This window comes from Megalobrama amblycephala, linkage group LG9, assembly GCF_018812025.1.
Source record: "Megalobrama amblycephala isolate DHTTF-2021 linkage group LG9, ASM1881202v1, whole genome shotgun sequence".
Lineage (NCBI taxonomy): Eukaryota > Metazoa > Chordata > Actinopteri > Cypriniformes > Xenocyprididae > Megalobrama > Megalobrama amblycephala.
The window spans coordinates 40,733,137-40,753,261 of NC_063052.1; the positions used below are offsets into that span (position 1 = coordinate 40,733,137).

Sequence of the window (20,125 nt, forward strand, 5' to 3'; positions counted from 1 at the left end):
CGTAGTTAGCCTACTTTACTGAGTATTTCCATTTTATGCAACTTTACACATTTATTATTAGTAAATTAATAAATGTAAGATCATCATGTTTGCAGCGAACAATATATTTCAGACCTAGTGGAGAAATAATATCTAGGTCTGAATTGAAATAGGCTATATTGTACGTTTTAATGGATCACGCTACAAACATAATGATCTTATAATACATGATGCATTGCTGTGTCCGTTATCCCATAATTCACACTTTTGGACACTTTTGCTTTTGCTTATGACATCACTTTGTAGGCTAATCGGCAGCATCACACTGCCTCCATAGGCTTTTGGATTATCGCAAAAAAACAGTTAATGACACTTACACGTTTTGTCCATCAAGATACTTTTCAGAGATGAACAACACTTTTATGAATTTTGAAGCCTAAATTCAGTCGCCAGAAGCAAAAAGCCAAAGGTACAGACTTTTAATATAAACACTTTCAGTCCACTTTCAAGTTCGATCATTTTTTTTTTAAGAAATCCAAACAATAAATACCGTTTTGTGGCTCTATAAAGGGTCATGAAACCCAATTTTTTGAGAAGTGAACAGATATGTATACGTTGGATATCACTGAAAACACTACAGTTTTTTTTAATTGCTTTGGTGCAATTTTCACAAGCAACTGGTAAATATTCAAAACTCTTAATACTAATATCATAACAGATCATCACATGTGCATTTTTTTTTCAAACATTTCATCATATTTTCACTTGTGTTTGTACAATACACAAAATCCCAGTCATTTTCACAACACAAAATAAGTGTTTCATCTTTATAAATGTTTCATTCACAGTAACTGCCTTTATAATGCTATTACTATCAAACTTTTCATTTGCATCTCTTTTCATTTAGTTTAATACACGTCTATTATTTAATCCAAATGCTCTTAATGGTTAATCATTTGGTACACCTATAGATTTCTATAGATACAGATTCTATAGATATAGTTTCTACTTTGTTTGCAATTTCCAATATGGATAACCAAAAGTAAGGAATCCTTTTTACTTAGTGGTTATCTTAAATTATAACCACTATGTTCAAAGTGTGTGTGTGTATGTGTGTGTGTGTGACAGAGAGATTTGCAATTTGTGAACACAGAGCAGGATAGAGTACAAAGAAAAACAGGGATATACACAAAAAATAATGAGGTCCGGACCTCAATGGTGGGCACGGCCCTGACTAGCACCTCAGTTCAAGCAGCATGTGAATCGATCATCTTTTTCTACTATAGCACCAAATAAACATGAATGAACATCAGAAGGAATGTTGTTTTATCCACGGAAAGATGTCACTACATGTGTAATTTGTGTCAGGAGTGCAAATAACAATGCGCAAAATCAAAACGGGACTTCATACCTTTGTAATGAATCCGTCGCACTTGGGTAAAATGTCCATGTGCATCCATTGAAAAACATCCAACAGCTCTTTTTGTCCACAACAGCATTAAATCCATGAAATACTGATGTACTGTCCATTGTTTGCATCACATTTCTTCTGAATGATCTACTCTCAATCGTCATTCTTCAAGAAATTATGCAATCTGAGCACCGTTTATGTTGTAAAACTGTATACGATCGTTGGACTCAAACAAATGAGCCCGTGTTCAAAGTCCAAAATAGTGCAGCAGTTTTAGTTATAATATCCAAGCAGTGCTGTCGGAGTTTGTGTTGTCTTGAGCGACATATTCTTCAGCCATTGTCATTCTGACGAACAAAACTTTTAGCCGCTGTCAAGACGATCCAACAACGTGTTCTGTTTATGTTCCACAAGTGTGCACATCTGTCTCAACCATTAACCACAACAAGCCATATTATTAGATAATTGTATGAAATAATCCTGACAAAAGCACAGACATGGCAGAAATGCCAAGTTCAGGGGCTGGAATCAGTTGAGGTGACAAGCAGACTGCAGCAGCGATCCAAAATTAATTAATTAATTAATTAATTAATTAATAATTTGAAAAGTCATGGAAATGCTATCATGGATTATAATTTTTTCTAGTGGATCAAACAGGCATGCAAAAGTGCAGTCTCTCATTCACCACAACAGAATTCATTTTGTTTAGCTCATGAGGTCTCTGGAAATAAACTTGTCCGTTTCAGAGTGTAATTTCACAGTAGTCAGTGTGTTCCAGAAGCATTTAAATCCTCTGATGTTTCACTGCAACAATTCGCCATTTCCTGATAAATCATGTGCATCTGCCTGAAACAACAACAGGGAATAATATTGTTACAATGTTTCAATAATCTGTCAAATGTCTGATTTCATATTTCAACTGAACATACAGAAACATAATAAACAGGGTCTGTCATGATCCTCTAGTTCAGATCATTCGTGTCATGGTCTTAATTTTCATATTCACACTGATGATACACAAATCTATGTTTCTGCCCAATTCTGTTTTTCCACCTCATCCATCACTACTTAAATCTGAATGCTGTAAAACTGAATTCATGTTAGTCAGTCTTAAACCCCTTGGCTCTTCTCAACATCTTCATTCATATTGATGGAGTGTTGGTTAGACCTTCATCCAGTGTGTGCAATCTGGGAGTATCTGATCTTAAATTATGGTTTGATCCGCATTTCAGTCAGCTTATTAAATCCTGTTCTTCACAATATTGTCCATATGTGACCTTTGTTCAAGATGCTGAAACTGTTCTCCTTCACACCCTCCCGTCTGAACTACTGTAACTTGATATGTGGTCTTTCAACTAAAGCCCTTAAGCTTTAAACTATACAACATTTAGCTGTCCATGTTCTTACATTTAACAAAAATCAGCTTAAATCATCAGTCCCATCCTTCAGAAATCACACTGGATCCATATTGATAATTGGACTCAGTTCAAAATACTGGTCTTAGTTTTTAAGGTCTGTCAGCACCCTCATATCTATCAGAATTAAAACATCTATATCTTTCTGCCTTCACTCTTAGATCTATTTCTCACAACTCGCTAAATACCCAATTTCAAACTGTCTTCTGTCTGGTAAGTTCTGGAAAAAGCTGCCTCAAAACCCCTGTCTTGTAACCTCACTCCAGAACTTTTAGACAGACGTGAAAAGGTATTTATTCAAGCTATGTTTTGTTAAATGATGTTTCCCTTTTTCATTACTTTTTGTTACTGCTTTACTCTGATTGCCTCTCCATTTGTTGTTCATTGCTTGTATATCTCTATTATTTGTGTTATATGCCAATATTATGTAAAGTGTCATTAGGTCCTTGAAAGGCCCTATATAAACAAAACAATATTATTATTATTAGTGGTATTAGTAGTATTAAATTAGAGCTGACTAATAAACAGACATTGTAAATAGTTTAATGTAAAAAATAAAACAAAATACTGTTTCTCTACAAAATGAATGAAAATGAAAAACATTTCATTTCTAATCATAGTCCATAAACCAGCAGTTTTTGACCTTTCTGAACACTTTTCAAAGGCAAATATTTGAAGCACTTTTTTATTTACAGAAACTAAGACTGGAAAATTAAAATGATCAAATAAAATAATATAAATAATTAGTTAATCTTGGTTCAATAACTGAATTTTTTTTAATGTTTACACTTTTTATTACCAATGAATTTTCTAGTCATTCATGATTATGAGGATTCTTTCAAATTGCAATTTCTACCCTATTAACTATTTTAGACCTTGATATAAGAAACAAAACAAAAAAATAGATTCATTATAAAAACATTTTCCAAGAAGAAAATTTTAATTTCAATGATTTTTCCAGGTCAAGAAATCACACCTTTGCTTTTGGATGCTTTGGACTGAATTATGATTCTCTGCACAAAGACAGACAATAAATGTGATGAAGATACCTGTGTGTGGAGATGATTATGTGTTTCTGTCTTCATAATATTCTCCTCTGTTATTTATCTCTGAGCTAGAAAAGATAAAACAGATTATAAAAACTTTAGCTTGAGTCTATACAGATATCCTGCTTTTGTAAATATAGAATTGCATGTTGGAATTTTAAATCTCATAATTTTTTTTTATGTTTAGATGCAGAGTATAAAAATCAAATCTTATCATCAAAAAGTTCACATATGTCTACTGACACTTGGTGTATATTGTTAAAACTGTTGTTCATGCATTTAAAAAAAAAATTAAAACAAGGATATTTACAACGTTGCAAATTTATAACTCACTTTTCCTTTCGTAGATGCAGCAATCAGTCACAGTTACAAACATAATCACAATCACAATAATAATCACAGCGAGAACTACAGCTGTTGCTATTCCTCCTATAGCAATCCATGTATGATCCGTTTCACAGTCAGAACATCTTCCATCTGCAGAATGAAAAAATAAAACGAAATCATTATAAATGTTTTTTAATCAACATTATGAACTGTTGAAATGAGTTGAGGCACTTTACATGTATTTGTTTGTGGTGAAAAACTTTAATTCATTCCAGCATTATCATGTTCTCCTGATATAAATACTGTATGTAACTGAATTTATGAATTTTACCCCATTTTACTGAAATTGGTTTTCTCAGACTGCTGTGATTGACCAGACAGTAATAAAATCCTTTGTAGTTTCTGTTGATCTTCACACTGATTCTCATCTGAAAGGTTTCATCATCATTTGGTCTGATTCCTGAAGATGTTTGATGCCTAAGTTTAGTTCTGTTCCTTCTAATGTTCATCTGAACATCTCTGGGGTAGAAACCAGTGGCCAGACACGTCAGAACCAGATTACTGTGATCATCAGGAGCTTTCCTCACAGAGATGTGAACATCTGGAGAACCTGGAGAAGAAAGAAGCATAAAATTAACATAAAATTTGACATTAACATTAAAATTAACATAAAGACAGAAAATAATTACACTGATCTTATCATAACTTACTCTTATTAATGTCATTAAATGTTGAGATCCAGTCAATGCAGTTCTTGAGGAAATATTTGATGAACTGGTTTCGTCCTGTTTGAAGATCCCATTGCATTTTGGTTTCTTTGGCTTTGGGGTTTTTATCAATCCACTTCATAGTGTCAGAATTAAAGGATATAAAATCCTCTCCATCAAATCCATATTCATCAAAGACAGTCAGATTCACTGTTCCATCAGGAAGTTTCTCCAGTTCACAGCCAATTATTCTCTGAAGAACATGAAGCTCTACAATCACAGAACAACACTCATAAGATAGTAAAGTAGTAATCTGAAATAAGTTATTGGTAAATCATGCTTAAATAATGCTAAAATAAGTCCTTCATATACATGCTAATACATGCTATATATAACTTAAAATCTGCCAATTAGCTTATTTCATATTCTAGCTTGTCATCATTTTAACATGTTTTCATTTGTCAAACTTCTGACTTTGACAAATGACTTTAATCAGAAATTTGAATATGAATATATAAGGTCCAAAATCCCAGGCATATGGACACTAATCGCCATTATGGCGACTTCAAAACAATTACAGTGTGAATAATTCATTTCTTACAGTGTCGTGGTTAAAGACAACTTTATCATGTGAATTCACCATAAAACATAGTAAACAGTACATTTCTGACTACAGTAATTTATTTAAAAATAATACTGCATAACTTGGAGATTCAGTGTGAAAATATGAATTACATTATAAAAATATATTATTATATTATTAAACTCTCTAGATAAATATATGCAATTTAATATAACATGATAATTAATAAAAGAAAAGAGAAGTCTAGTGTACCTCTTTTGATTACTGTGGATAAAATTAAGGTACAATCCCCTCATATCAAATTTTATTATATTATTAAAGGTGCAGTAGGTGATCTGGGAAATGCCATTGTTAGCCTGCTAGCATTGAAAGCATACAATCCCACTCCATTTTCAAATCTTAAACGATTTTAAAACTGTGGGAGACCACATACATATAGACAGTTTTGGCCAATTTTTAGCATTATAATCCTCTGAACGAACACACCTAGATGATTTGACTGGACTGCGAGACCCCACACCTGTTGACTGCAGGAATGATTTCACAGGGACACGAGATCCCATGAAGACTCGCTAGATTAAGTGTGACTTGAGAATAAAAACAAATAGAGGACAATTGATACTGTCAGCAGGCTCTCCTGCCATGCATTCTGCTTTACAGTGAAAAACAAAATAGAAAAGAAAAAGAATATGGGTGATCTTCCGTTTCTTTCGTGGCATGTTTGTGGCTGCCAAGTTTCAGCTAAAGAAGCACACAACATGATCACTCTCATTGGCTATCGCCGGTCTAATGTCAGAGGCAGCCCGATCAAGAGTCATAAATATCAAACTTGCTTTGATTTGAGATCGGGACACTCCATCTCTATCAGGAGCAGTTAAATAATCGTAATGACACCAAACAATAAAGGATTTTTTGGACAAAAAATCATTTGTGATAAGCCTTGAATTGAACATTTGTTTGTGGTGCTCCGCGACTGACGTCTGTCTACATAAACTCTGCATAGCAAGAAACACACTGATGACATGTGATGATTTGTTGTTTAAATTGTTGTTTTTACAGTCATTTTATGGTTTGAATGTTACCATAGACATTGACCATACACTGTTAAAAAAAAACTGTCAAATTTACGGTAAAATACCGGCAGCTGTGGTTGCCAGGAATATACCGTGAAAAAAATGTGGAATCTGTAAAAGACAATACGGTATACTGGTTTTGTAACCCTAAATTTTACAGTAGACAACGTATTTTTTTTTACCAAAATCATGGTAGAAAAAAACAAATATATTTGTCAATTATACAGTAATTTTATGTAAAAAATGCAACTTTCCATAGCTTTTTACGGATATTTGCAGTAAAAAAAAAGTTATAATATAATAATATATACAGTAATTTGTTGTTAATTTAACAGTAATACACTGTAAAAAAAATCCCAGTAAAATTTACGGTAAAAAACCGGCAGCTGTGGTTGCCAGAACTTTACCGTAAAAAAATACAGTAGCAACGTAAAAAAAAAAATTGTTAAATTTACGGTAAAATTACGTATTTCATTAACTGATATAATGTTAATTTACTAACCTAATGAAGTACTAATATCTGTTTTGTACCTTTATAATACACTGACAGTCACCAAACACAGTGGTGATGAGAGTCACATGATGAATCAAAGTTCATCAGAAGCAGCTTTTCCACAAGCTGAGGAGGACAATACTAATATATAGAAGGTGCACAAAGTGTCATTCACACACACACTAAACACCATCAAGGTAACATGCATGAAATTTTAAAAATGCAATAAACATTAATTTAACAACATTAGATGTAACATAAAACCCTAATGTACATAACTGATTAGAAAAAAAATGAGAAAAACTAAGAAGAAACAGTTATTTCAACGAAAATATATCAATTGTGAAGTGTCATGCAGGGAATTGTGGGAATGTCAATTTACGGATTTTCACTGTAAATTTTACAATGAATTGTTATTTTTCACTTCCAAAAACTGTGAATTTAACGGTATTTTACAAATGCTCGCCTTGCTCTGTTCTGTGATGCGCGTTCGTGACGTCACGTAATACGCAATTACGCAATTCACAGAACAGAGCAAGGCGAGCATTTGTGCTTATAAAACTTAAACTTTTTTATTTATTTTTGAAATGAGTGATCGTTTCGTTAGATAAGACCCTTATTCATCGTCTGGTATCGTTTAAAGCCCTTTGAAGCTGCACTGAAACTGTCATTTGGACCTTGAACCGTTTGGGTCCCATTGGAGACCATAATATAGGGAAAAATCCTGGAATGTTTTCATCAAAAACCTTAATTTCTTTTCGACTGAAGAAAGAAAGACATGGACATCTTGGATGACATGGGGGTGAGTAAATTATCAGCAAAAGTTTTTTTAAAAGTGAACTAATCCTTTAAGAACTGCATACTTTACACCTAAGAAATCATTTATCATTAGATCTGTTTTTGACAGCACGTTTTGTTCATTTCTGTGCATTTTGCTCAAGCACTGATCAAACTTTTGAAACTTTATCCATTTTTTTGCTGCAGAGGGGATCCTGCCAGTCCAAAGTGAACTCCTGATGGACACTGAAGTACTCCTGCAGAGCTTGTATCTTCGACACCATGCGCATTAGAAACTCCACTGAGTGCTTTCCTTCACCAAGGCAGGACCCAGTGACTCATTACTGTTGATCGGTCAGGGGCAGGTCATTTTTTGTTTCATGTTTATTCATTTCTCCATGGATTACCAGCCATATATATGGACACATGCTGTATTCTCAAGATCTATGCTGTTTGGTAGGAATAGAGAAAATGATATGTTTAGTCTGTTTTCAAATGGTATGTCAAATTTTCTCATTGTTTATCAGTAATATTCACTACCTTGGTTATATATGAGCATCTTTAGATTTTTCTATATTTAGCGGTTGCAAATGTAAAATGTACGGTAAACTATTTATGTTCCTCATATTGTACTGTATTTTTAGCGGTAAAATACCGGCAGCTGTGGTTGCCAGGAATTTACCGTAAAATGTATCTGGTCAAAATAAAATGCTGTAATTTGTTATACAATTTCACTGTGTTTTTTACTGTCAAAGGTTTTAATAAGGTTTAACATATTTCTGTTATTTTTACAGTTATTTACCATAATAGGGTATATCCTATTACTGTTAAATTAACAACAAATTACTGTATATATTATTATATTATAACTTTTTTTTTACTGCAAATATCCGTGAAAAGCTATGGAAAGTTGCATTTTTTACATAAAATTACTGTATAATTGACAAATATATTTGTTTTTTTCTACCATGATTTTGGTAAAAAATAATACGTTGTCTACTGTAAAATTTAGGGTTACAAAACCATTATACCGTATTGTCTTTTACAGATTCCACATTTTTTTCACGGTATATTCCTGGCAACCACAGCTGCCGGTATTTTACCGTAAATTTGACAGTTTTTTTTTAACAGTGTAGGCCTAATATATGCTACCATGAAATTATTTTCTGAACTATAATTTCCCACAAATTGCATTTCCAAATAAATAAACAGATACATGCAAAAATACATATGCATAAAGAAATAACTTGATTAGGCTACTTTAAATAAACCAGTTAAAGAAAAACAGGAAAATGTAAAAAAAAAAAAAAAAAAAAAAAAAAACATGGCCTGAAATAATAAATAGGCATTCACATAATAAATCGTGTTTGTTTCTAAATAATCTGTATGTGAAGAGTTCAGATGCAAAAGCCTCTAAGTGCCATCTGAATTTCTTCTAGAATGATCATTTTTATAAAGCAAAATCCCCAGTGTTAAATTAACACCCAAAGTGTCCATCTTACCAGGTGTTAAAAAGTAACACTGAAGCAGTGTTAAAGTTAATGAGATAATTGATTGATGATTGAGTGATGATTGATAATTAGTGGAGACACCTGATGTTAATAAGCAGAATCACTGAAGAAACGACAAGAGAAAAAGAGAGAGACACAACAACTACAACTGACTTCCAGCCATTAAACATTATTACACTTATTATTAACCAGTTTGATTTTATTTCTGTCACACATCAACAAAAGTTCTTACTGAGAATGAACAGATGTTTAGATGTTAATGATTTAATGAAAGTTTAGTTTGAAGTCACCATGATGGTGAAAAGCATTTCCTTTAGCTGGGCTCTTGACTCTATTAAAATTAATTTATCTCTGGCTGCTCCAACTTTGTGTTTGTAAAGCACATTTGTTATGGTCAGAAAAACTATGATCTGGACTGTGTTTCCCAATAGTGATGTGAGCTAATGTTGATCAATTTAGGTTTACAATGCTTTGGGAATCACAGTCATAATGGTTTTGTTTTGATGATGACATTCTCTTTGTGAAATGGTCAGATTCATTGGTGACATCCAGTATTGATGGTCATATAGATGCTATATTATTTTTAGTAAATCTGTTACCACTTGAAATCCAGAAAAGCTTTTATAATCTGAAGAATCAAGAAAAAAAAACACACACACACAGACATCAAGAGTCAGCATATGATTCTCAAGAACGGTGACGATAAATAAATACAAAATACTGACAAACAGATCAACTCTGAACATCACAAAACAAGCTACTGTCACAACAAAACTACAGAAAAATAAAGCCAACATGAACAATCTACGAAAATTACAGGACAATTCAGCTGCATAATTTATTCATGCAGCAATGCATGATGGGAGCCATGGATGAGTTTTGATTGGTGGCTCCCATCATGCACTGCAACATGAAGCACTTTGTTTGATTGTCACCATTGTTGAGGGTCATGTGCTGATTCTTGATGTCTGTGTTTTTTTTTTCTGTTCTTCAGATTATAAAAGCTCTTCTAGATTTCAAGTGGTAACAGATTTACTAGAAAGAAATAATATAACATCTATATGACTGACAACACTGGACGTCACCAATGAATCTGACCATTTCACAAAGAGAATGTCATCATCAAAACAAAACCATCATGACTGTGATTCCCAAAGCATTGTAAACCTAAATTGATCAACATTAGCTCACATCACTATTGGGAAACACAGCCCTGATCATAGTTTTTCTGACCATAACAAATGTGCTTTACAAACACAAAGTTGGAGCAGCCAGAGATAAATTAATGTTAATAAAGAGAGTCAAGAGCCCAGCTAAAGGAAATGCTTTTCACCATCATGGTGACTTCAAACTAAACTTTCATTAAAACATTAACATCTAAACCTCTGTTCATTCTCAGTAAGAACTTTTGTTGATGTATGACAGAAATCAAATCAAACTGGTTAATAATAAGTGTAATAATGTTTAATGGCTGGAAGTCAGTTGTAGTTGTTGTGTCTCTCTCTTTTTCTCTTGTTGTTTCTTCAGTGATTCTGCTTATTATCATCAGGTGTCTCCACTAATTGTCAATCATCACTCAATCATCAATCAATTATCTCATTAACTTTAACACTGCTTCAGTGTTACTTTTTAACACCCGGTAAGATGGACTCATATGTTCACTTTGGGTGTTAATTTAACACTGGGGATTTTGCTGTGGTATAGTTAAGTACTTTCACTTAAATGACAATTAATAGGTAATTTGCATTGCCATTTAAGTGAAATTATTGAACTTAAATATACAAGCTTGATAAAAATGATAATTCTAGAAGAAAATTTCAGATGGCACTTAGAGGCTTTTGCATCTGAGCTCTTCATGTATTAATCATGTTGATAGGCCCTATAAAACAAATATTACATATTAATCATGTCAATTTCCTGCATCTGTTATTGACGTCCAATTGACGTCCAAAAAAATTACCCCGTTCAAAGGTCAAATGTTGAACGTCAAGATGACGTCCAAGTTGGGTCATGGTTGGACGTCCAAATAGTGGACCTGTATAATTGACAAATATATTTGTTTTTTTCTACCATGATTTTGGTAAAAAAAATACGTTGTCTACTGTAAAATTTAGGGTTACAAAACCAGTATACCGTATTGTCTTTTACAGATTCCACATTTTTTTCACGGTATATTCCTGGCAACCACAGCTGCCGGTATTTTACCGTAAATTTGACAGTTTTTTTTTAACTGTGTAGTTTGGACGTCGAATAGATGTTCAGAAATGGTCATGGACCGACGGACCTAATATAGACATGATCTGCATGTCTATCCGACGTCCAGTGTTTAGTGGGATTTTTTAACATCTTGCTTCTGTAAAAATGAATGTTTTTGTTTGCTTAAAAATCTACAGATTTATACTGTGAATTCCAATGTGCACAACCCCAAAAGATGTAGTTTTACTCAAATAATACCATAAAATCTAAGGTTTTACGACATTTTCAACATTACAATATTTAATTGTAAAATGTATGCATATTTATTTGTTTTCACAGAAAATATTTATAATTTCAACATTTTATTACAGTAAATAACAAAGTTTTATCCAGTCTCACAATTAACGGTAATTCAATCTATTTAATACAGTAAAAGGAAGTTTTTGGTTTTACGCTCCATTACCGTTGGAATTTGACGGTGTTTTGCTGTATATTTTACTGACTTTTTTTACAGTGTAGATATAGTATTCATTTGTGGTATTATTTGTGCAGGTCTTCAAAAAGATCTTAAAAAGACTTAAATGTAAGAGAAATCATGAATCTCACCAGAACACTGTGAGTTTGTGCAGTTTGTCAGAGTCCTGATCTGACGTATGAACCATTTTCTAGAATCAGGTGGATCTTTAGGAGGTTCAGTTTGATCTTCAGTCAGAATCCAGACTCTTTCTTCATCACTGAAGTGTTTGATCTGTCTGTCATCAGCAACAATCACAGCACTGAACTCTGGGAATGTGTCTGCTTTAGTCAGGACTGTAAACTTGTAGTGCAGGAAATGTTTCTCTGAGGAAGATATAAAACATGGACAACAATGAAAACACTCACACATTTGTTTTTGTGAATTGTGGGTCATTCCATAGGCGTAATGGTTTTTATACTGTACAAACCATATTTTCTCTCCCCCTACACTACCCCTACCCCTAAACCTACCCATCACAGGAAACTGTGCACACTTTTACTTTCTCAAAAACACTCATTCTGTATGATTTATAAGCCTTTTGAAAAGTGGGGACATGGGTAATGTCCTCATAAGTCACCTCTTTTTGTAATACCTATGTCATACCCATGTCATTATACACATTTGTGCCCTGATATGTCACAAAAACATGCCCACACACACACACACACACACCTATGCACATATACACATTCAGACACACACACACACTCACCCACACACACACACACATACACATATAAACACACACGCACACACACACACATAAATATACACATGCACACACTTGCACACATTTACACTCACACACACACATACACACACACACACACACACACACACACACACACACACACACACACAAATATACACATACACACACTCGGACACATTTACACTCTCACCCACATGTTTGTTTTTGTGAATTGTGGGGACATTCCATAGACGTAATGGTTTTTATACTGTACAAACTGTATTTTCTATCTCCCCTACACTACCCCTACCTCTAAACCTAACAATTACAGGAAACTGTGCACACTTTTACTTTCTCAAAAAAAAAGGCTTTTCAAAAGGCTTATAAATCACACAGAATGAGAGTTTTTGTGAGAAAGTAAAAGTGTGCACAGTTTCCTGTGATGGGTAGGTTTAGGGGTAGGAGTAGTGTAGGGGGAGAGAAAATACGGTTTGTCAATACTGAGTGTTCACTTGACGAACTGATTAATTAATTGTAATATTGGTTCAACTACATTAAGTTAATCTGATTAGGCGATCCAAATATTCGTAATAAATTATAACAAGTTATGCGATAATATAGGCTTATATACGCATACACAAAAACAATGTCAAAAAATAATTCTAAAAAATGAATTATTAAAGTGAACAACAATGAACAATTAGAAATCACGTGTATCTGCATTAATTGTTTTATTATTGATAAATAAATATTATTCTGAATTTCAAAAACAGAACAAACTCACGATAACATGCTCAGGGCCTCAGGCGCCATGAGCTTTTTCTTAATGCACAGAGATCTATAGTCACTGATTTGAACCTCATCAGTGATTTAAATATTGGTGTGGGTGTAACACGAGTCACAGGATGGAGGACAGGAGAAAGAGGAAACATCTGTTTGAGAATTGAGAAAAGTTGTAATTCTAAAGGGAGATCTAACTTGCATGCATATATATATTTTCTGTTCCTTTCTCTCTATATTTCTAACAGTATAAAAAATTCAGGTGATGTGGTCCTCAGGTGTGAAGTCTGTGATTGTGACTCTTAATTTTACAATGCATACAACTTTAAAAGCAGGGGACTGAAACCAGTGTCATCTTGACCTGCTTGATTTGTGAGTATTTTCACAGCAAAGCTTTTGTCCATGAACCTCTTGCTAAAAATAGGTGTTCTTCATGTTTAACATCTATTTCCAATAAACACACAGACCGTGTTACAGTTTTTTTCGATTGCTAAACGACAGTGGGCACAACTGGAGTCACATGTGCAAAACTCTAAGTACAGTCTGCACAGCAGCAGTTCATGTGGACCAAACTCTAGTTCGTTTTTCATTGCTTGAACACAGTTTTCAAAACTCTACACACTTATCCCATGACTTTAACCACAACCTGCACAACACTGTGGATTTACAGCACTTTGTTCAAATGCTAACACACTGCTGTCAAAACTGTGACCCACACATTCAAAACAGAATAGATTTCAGCCTTGTGCCTTTCAAACATTGCAATTTCAGCTGAAAGGCTAAGCAGGTGTCTTGTTTTAGACTTGTTAGTGAACACACACACACACACACACACATATATATATATATATATATATATATATATATATATATATATATATATATATGTAACTCATTACTGTAATTCCGTAAATTACTACAGACTATTGAAGCAAACTGCTAATTTTCATATACCTTAAAGAATTATGTTCTAAAAATTTTAATAAATCATGTGAAAGAATGTCACTCTTTTCTTTGAAGAAAATATTACTTTGTATGAAGTCACTGAAATTGTTCAAAATGTAAAGATGAAAAGTTTGTATTTTATGTGTTGGTGTTTGATGCCAGTGTTTTTACTCTCAGTGTGTTCTGAGTGACAGTGTGTGTTATCTCAGTGAGGGTTGTGATAGTGTTTGGCTGCACTGAGCCTGTTTTGAGCCATGTGTTAACTGTTTAGCTCAGGTGACTGTTGGTAGTGCAGACTGTAGTTAGAGTTTTGCACATGTAGCTCCAGCTGTGCTCACTGTGGTTTAGCAATCGAAAAAAACTGTAACAAGTCTAAAACAAGACACCTGCTTAGCCTTTCAGCTGAAATTGCAATGTTTGAAAGGCACAAGGCTGAAATCTATTGTGTTTTGAATGTGTGGTTCACAGTTTTGACAGCAGTGTGTTAGCATTTGAACAAAGTGCTGTAAATCCACAGTGTTGTGCAGGTTGTGGTTAAAGTCATGGGATAAGTGTGCAGAGTTTTGAAAACTGTGTTCAAGCAATGAAAAACAAACTAGAGTTTGGTCCACATGAACTGCTGCTGTGCAGACTGTACTTAGAGTTTTGCACATGTGACTCCAGTTGTGCCCACTGTCGTTTAGCAATCGAAAAAAACTGTAATACAAAATCACTTGATTTAGATTCAGTCTGATTTGTGAAAACTTTTACAATTGCATTTTATCAGTGTTTCTCACTGCTCTGTCCTCTTTTTCTTGTGTAATAATGACAGGCTGTGCTGATGAATAATGATCCATCCATTATGAGATAAATCAGATTATATGTTTAAAAAAGTATCAACTAGTCGGTCATACTAGGCTAAAATAGACTATTTCTGATTTGTGAACTATTTCACAATACATTTTTGGCCAGTTAACCTATCACTGACAACTTCACTCAAAAATTTCATTTTCAAATTTCATTTTCATTTTGGGATATCGCATAAAAAAACGCTGTATGGAAAGGCCATGATGCGCATAAATTCTAAAAATGCGCATAAAAAACGTATGCGCTCAAATGAGCAGAATATTTTTTATGCGACACGAAAACATGCGCATACGACGGAAACACTTTTACTGAATAAATTCCTTGATGCGCATCAAAAAAGACATGTATCTTTGCAATGTGACAGCATAACTGTATACCAGCCAGCGGACCAATCTCGTTGCACATCACTGAAATGCTGCTTTGATCATTCTGTAATGCCCGAGTAAAGTCTGTTGATTAAAGTGGTTCAGTAATTCCCCCCCAAAAGCGCCTCACATGATTGCGTTCACAAACACCACCTGCATCTGAATGCAATAACATGACAGCGATTAGTTTCGTCTGCGCACTCTGAGGCGCAAATAATTTATTATATATGAAAATTATTATATACAGTGGCTTCTATACTGCAGAAACTTCAATTTGTCTTAATGATACTTAGCGCCAGTCTATCAGAAAGTTACATTTTTGTTCTTTTCCATCCAGCGAGTCTTTCATGCTTTGACTAGCTGGATGGAAAAACAGCTTTATTCGCAAATGTTTTATGCATAAGTTAAATACGCTGGATAGAAACATAGCTTATGACAGCGCACATCGATTTATAGCCAAACGAAATATTAAATCAAAACTATCTTTATAAACTTAACACGTTTTTTTTTCCTGAGGCAGTTTCACAAAGACTAACACACTGTATGTAAAACGATAGTAGCTATACTATAGGCACATAGTATAATAGTATAATAATAAAAAATATATATGGTTGATGAAACTATTGTAATTACAACCTAGAAGCACACTTGAAAGGTTTAGTTTAGGCTACATTTTTAGATAGCTGAATCTGCAGCAGAGTAAAACAAATGAATGCTTACCTTGATGAGCATCGCTTAGACAAGGGTGAAACATTAACCAAAACGTTACTACATATATAAAGAAAATGTTTGTAAACGAGATAATTTGAAACATGTTTCCGTTTATATTTCAGACTCGCGCCAAGAGATTCTCACTGCGCATGCTTACAGACTAGCCTACTCATTTCTCTTTTGAAGTCATCGTGGTTAAAACGTTCAGTCATTACAAAAGTCGTTGCCTACAGTATTGGCCTATGTATTTTTTTCTTTTTCTTTTTTTTCTAAATAAATAAATAAACTCTATTAAATTTTATTGTTATACATTTCTGTGTCAGGACAGTTTAAAATTGTGTGTTTAAGGTTTTGATTGGTCGGGGTGGTTGAGGGGTGTATGTTTTAACTGAGTGAAACTCAATTTCTCAAGTGTTTGTTAAAGATTAATAATATTGATTTGAATTAAGAAATAATATGGATTCTTAAAACAGGTCAGTTTCATTTCTCATTCTCAAATATTTTAATAGAAATTTAACAAAAATATTAACTATTTTTAAAAACTAATTTGTTAGTCAATTAGTAAATTCTTTTATAGTGAAAAAAAATATATAACTGTAAATTTTAAAGAAAATTAACTGTTGGATTTTTAGGCAATTATTTTGGTATGTTCAACTCAAATCAACTCAAGTAAATCATATTCAGAGATTTTATTAGGTTAATAAATTATTACTGTGATATTTATAAAGCCTTTGAACGATCTGTTAAATCTCTAAGGTCTTTGGATCAGAGACTTTTAGAGGTGATAGTGATTCAGACAGAAGATGAGGAGTGACCGGAGGGACTTCTGCGACCTTTAATGTGACTGTATGCCGCTGTATAGTGACGCTGAGTGTAGACTGGGAAAAATGAGATTCTGATCTAAAGTCAATAAGCATATCTTCTTTCTGTTAGATTATTAATCTCTATTTTGTTTTCCTGTGCCTCATTCTCAGTCTTTTCCTTTTTCACTAATTGAACGCCTGGGAGAGTCATGAACATGAACCTTCTCCATTTTTATTTCTGTGCTTGGATTTTATACAGGGTCCAGGGGTGGTGTATCAACCATCCAATTAGAACATTACTTTCATTCATGAGTCCTTTTAAACATTGCAGTCAAGTTGAAAATAAAATACTATAATCGGCACGATAGCCTTGTGGGCAGCTCACGTGACCCGAGTTTGAGTTTCTGCTAATGGACCTTTCCTGATCCCGTCTCGCCCACTTCGTTTACCGTCTACTCTCTGTCCTAAAAAGGCAAAAACGGCAAAAATAAATCTTTGAAAGCAAGTAAATAAATAAATAAGAAAATAATGTCCTATTAACTCTAGCAGTTGTTTTCACAAGTTCAGCTTATAAATGATCAAATAGAGTAAACAAGTAAAAAAAATGGTATTTCCATAAACAGAGTCAAAAAACAGGCAGCCTGAGTGGCAAAAGATGCTGCATGACTAGATTTAATAGGGGAAAACCTGAGTAAAACAAACAATTATGAGTTTAAAATAAAGGTATAGTGTTCCTTAAAACTTACCAAAGTTCTAAATATTGACACAAATTGATAACTGTAAATCCATGTTTCTCTGCCAGGAGCTTTTGGCAGTCTGGCCGGTATTTCCGGTCTCAGTCGATATCTGATGACATCATCCTTCATGCTCTCCACACACGGATGCTCCTTCAGCTTCCCGAATGGAGGTTCATATTCCCGCACATCTGCGGAGACACACAGACATCAGTCATAAATCTTCCAAATGTGTCAAAGACCCCACAGTCTGACAGTATGTGACGAGTTTGACGTACAGAGAGGGAGGGGAAATCACTAGAGAAATTCATTGTGGCAAGTGTTTCACCAGGGTTTTTGCTAGCCATTTCCAAGCAACACAAATCCTCTGGTTTCCTCCGGTATATTCACTCAAATCTGACATACATGACCCTTAAACAAGAAACCACAGGAGCACAAACACTTTTTGGTTTTTATATAATTGACACATATTTGTATGTATGTATGTATTCTCTTTGGAGATTATGAAGAGGATCTTATGTCCAGAACTCTGTGATCTGTGGATTGGGATCAGCTCAGATCTGTGGAGACTTTTCATCTCTCCATCATTCAGTGTGTGTGTTTGTGTGTGTTTGTGTAACTCTTCAGGGTCTTTGATGGACACACGCAGTCACAGTATAAGAGAGAGATCAGCAGGATGACCACGGAAAACTGAATCTGCTTTTGTAGAGAAAAAGACTTTCTTCAAAATTTTTAATTAAAAAAATGTCATTTAAATTATAAATCTTTAAATATAAAACAATAACTTAACATTTGTATATATATATGTATATTTGTATATATATTGTGTGTATATATATATATATATATATATATACACAATATAATAATAATTTAAAATGTAAATGATAAATATATACAAAAAATATATTTGTAAATATATATACAAATATAAAATATAATTTTATGATAATATTGTATTTGTTTAGGATATTGTTTTTTATTTGTTATTTTATTACAGTTTTGTAAATTTAATTCAGACCATTATACTTTGAGTGAGCAAACATTTATGTGAGATTATTGTAATGGATGTAATAAAAGTAAAAAAAAAAGTAAATAAAAGCATAATTTAAAATCTGTTCATCATATTAAGTGAACGTGTCTTTTCAGAACACTTGGACTAAACCACTCCAAGATTACTGTTGTCATGTGCTTTTTGAAGCTTGAAAATAATGATGGCCTAGACTTTCAATGGATGGACAAAAAATTATGAGATATTGAATAATCTTATGGCATTATTCAGTATACATATGGCAGTTTTCCCAGTAGTGTCTAAAATGGAATTTAATATCAATATTTTTCAAAGTATCATATCAAAGTAATTCCAGTATTGTGACAACACTAAGACATAAGAGACTTCTTTCTAAAGTATTTGAAAAAATCTTACCAAACTTTTAAACAGTAATGCATGTATTTTATTATTTGCACTTAACACCATTTTGCATTTTGTACCAATCAGAACAAGCATAGTAAGATTTAAGATTTCATGATTTTGGTTGTTGAAAACTGTCATGCACATCATGTTCCAGCGACAGAAAAGGAGGAGCTTTTATGCAGCAAAACATGTGGTGTGGTTAACAGCACCTACAAAGGCACAAACACAGCAGCTTCATGCTCTTAACATAGGCTCTTATGCGTCACTCAAGAAAGCACAACAGCTTTGACAGCTTAACATACACAGGTAAAAAAAAAAGCACGGAAACTGAAACGGTTGCAGAACAATAAGCCCTTACTGTTTGAGAAAATGATTTGAAGCAGAGCAGTTTCATGCTTACTGTCTCAGAACATGAATCTTTCCATACACAAACAATAAGAAAAAGAAAGAAAGAATTAAGAAAAAACATGTTTGAATAATATATGTTCTCAATGAGGGGCAGTTTGGGATGTTTACCTCAAAAGTCTCTTTTTATCTTTCCCTTCACAGCTTCTGCCTTCAAACCTCAAGAACTGTCGGGTTGTGTGATGATGGGGTAGAGGAAATGGGAAAGCAATAACAAATTCAGTCAGATCTTCAACTTCCTGTTTCTCTTGACTTTCATGTAAAAATCAATAAATATAAAATAATTTGGGAATTATTTGAAAAATATCTACCTTGAAACATTACAGTACAGTCCAAAAGTTTGGAACCACTAAGATTTTTAATGTTTTTAAAAGAAGTTTCGTCTGCTCACCAAGG

The 20,125-nt window shown here is 33.5% G+C and overlaps 1 protein-coding gene across 2 annotated transcripts; it reads right to left on the reverse strand.

The window, feature by feature from the left end:
• Nucleotides 1-374: 374 nt before the first annotated feature.
• On the reverse strand, nt 375-16,487 carry LOC125275923 (zinc-alpha-2-glycoprotein-like). 2 transcript variants are annotated; one of them, XM_048203273.1, is made up of 7 exons: nt 16,383-16,487; nt 12,125-12,358; nt 4,889-5,155; nt 4,510-4,788; nt 4,185-4,328; nt 3,855-3,919; nt 375-2,236 (listed from the first exon to the last, which is right to left on the reverse strand). In XM_048203273.1, the coding sequence occupies exons 1-6, from the start codon at nt 16,474-16,476 to the stop codon at nt 3,909-3,911; spliced, it is 1,029 nt and encodes a 342-aa protein (XP_048059230.1). In that variant the 5' UTR covers nt 16,477-16,487; the 3' UTR covers nt 375-2,236; nt 3,855-3,908. The 2 variants fall into 2 exon arrangements, with proteins under 2 accessions (XP_048059230.1, XP_048059229.1); XM_048203272.1 differs by lacking the exon at nt 3,855-3,919.
• Nucleotides 16,488-20,125: the final 3,638 nt, after the last annotated feature.

Coding starts and splice junctions, on each gene's coding strand:
- LOC125275923 (XM_048203272.1), bottom strand. CDS start 16,476: ATGTTTCAAATTATCTCGTTTACAAACATTTTCTTTATATATGTAGTA. Junction 12,359..16,382: donor TCTAAGCGATGCTCATCAAG/GTAAGCATTCAT, acceptor TATCTTCCTCAG/AGAAACATTTCCTGCACTAC. Junction 4,789..4,888: donor ATTTAATGACATTAATAAGA/GTAAGTTATGAT, acceptor TTTCTTCTCCAG/GTTCTCCAGATGTTCACATC.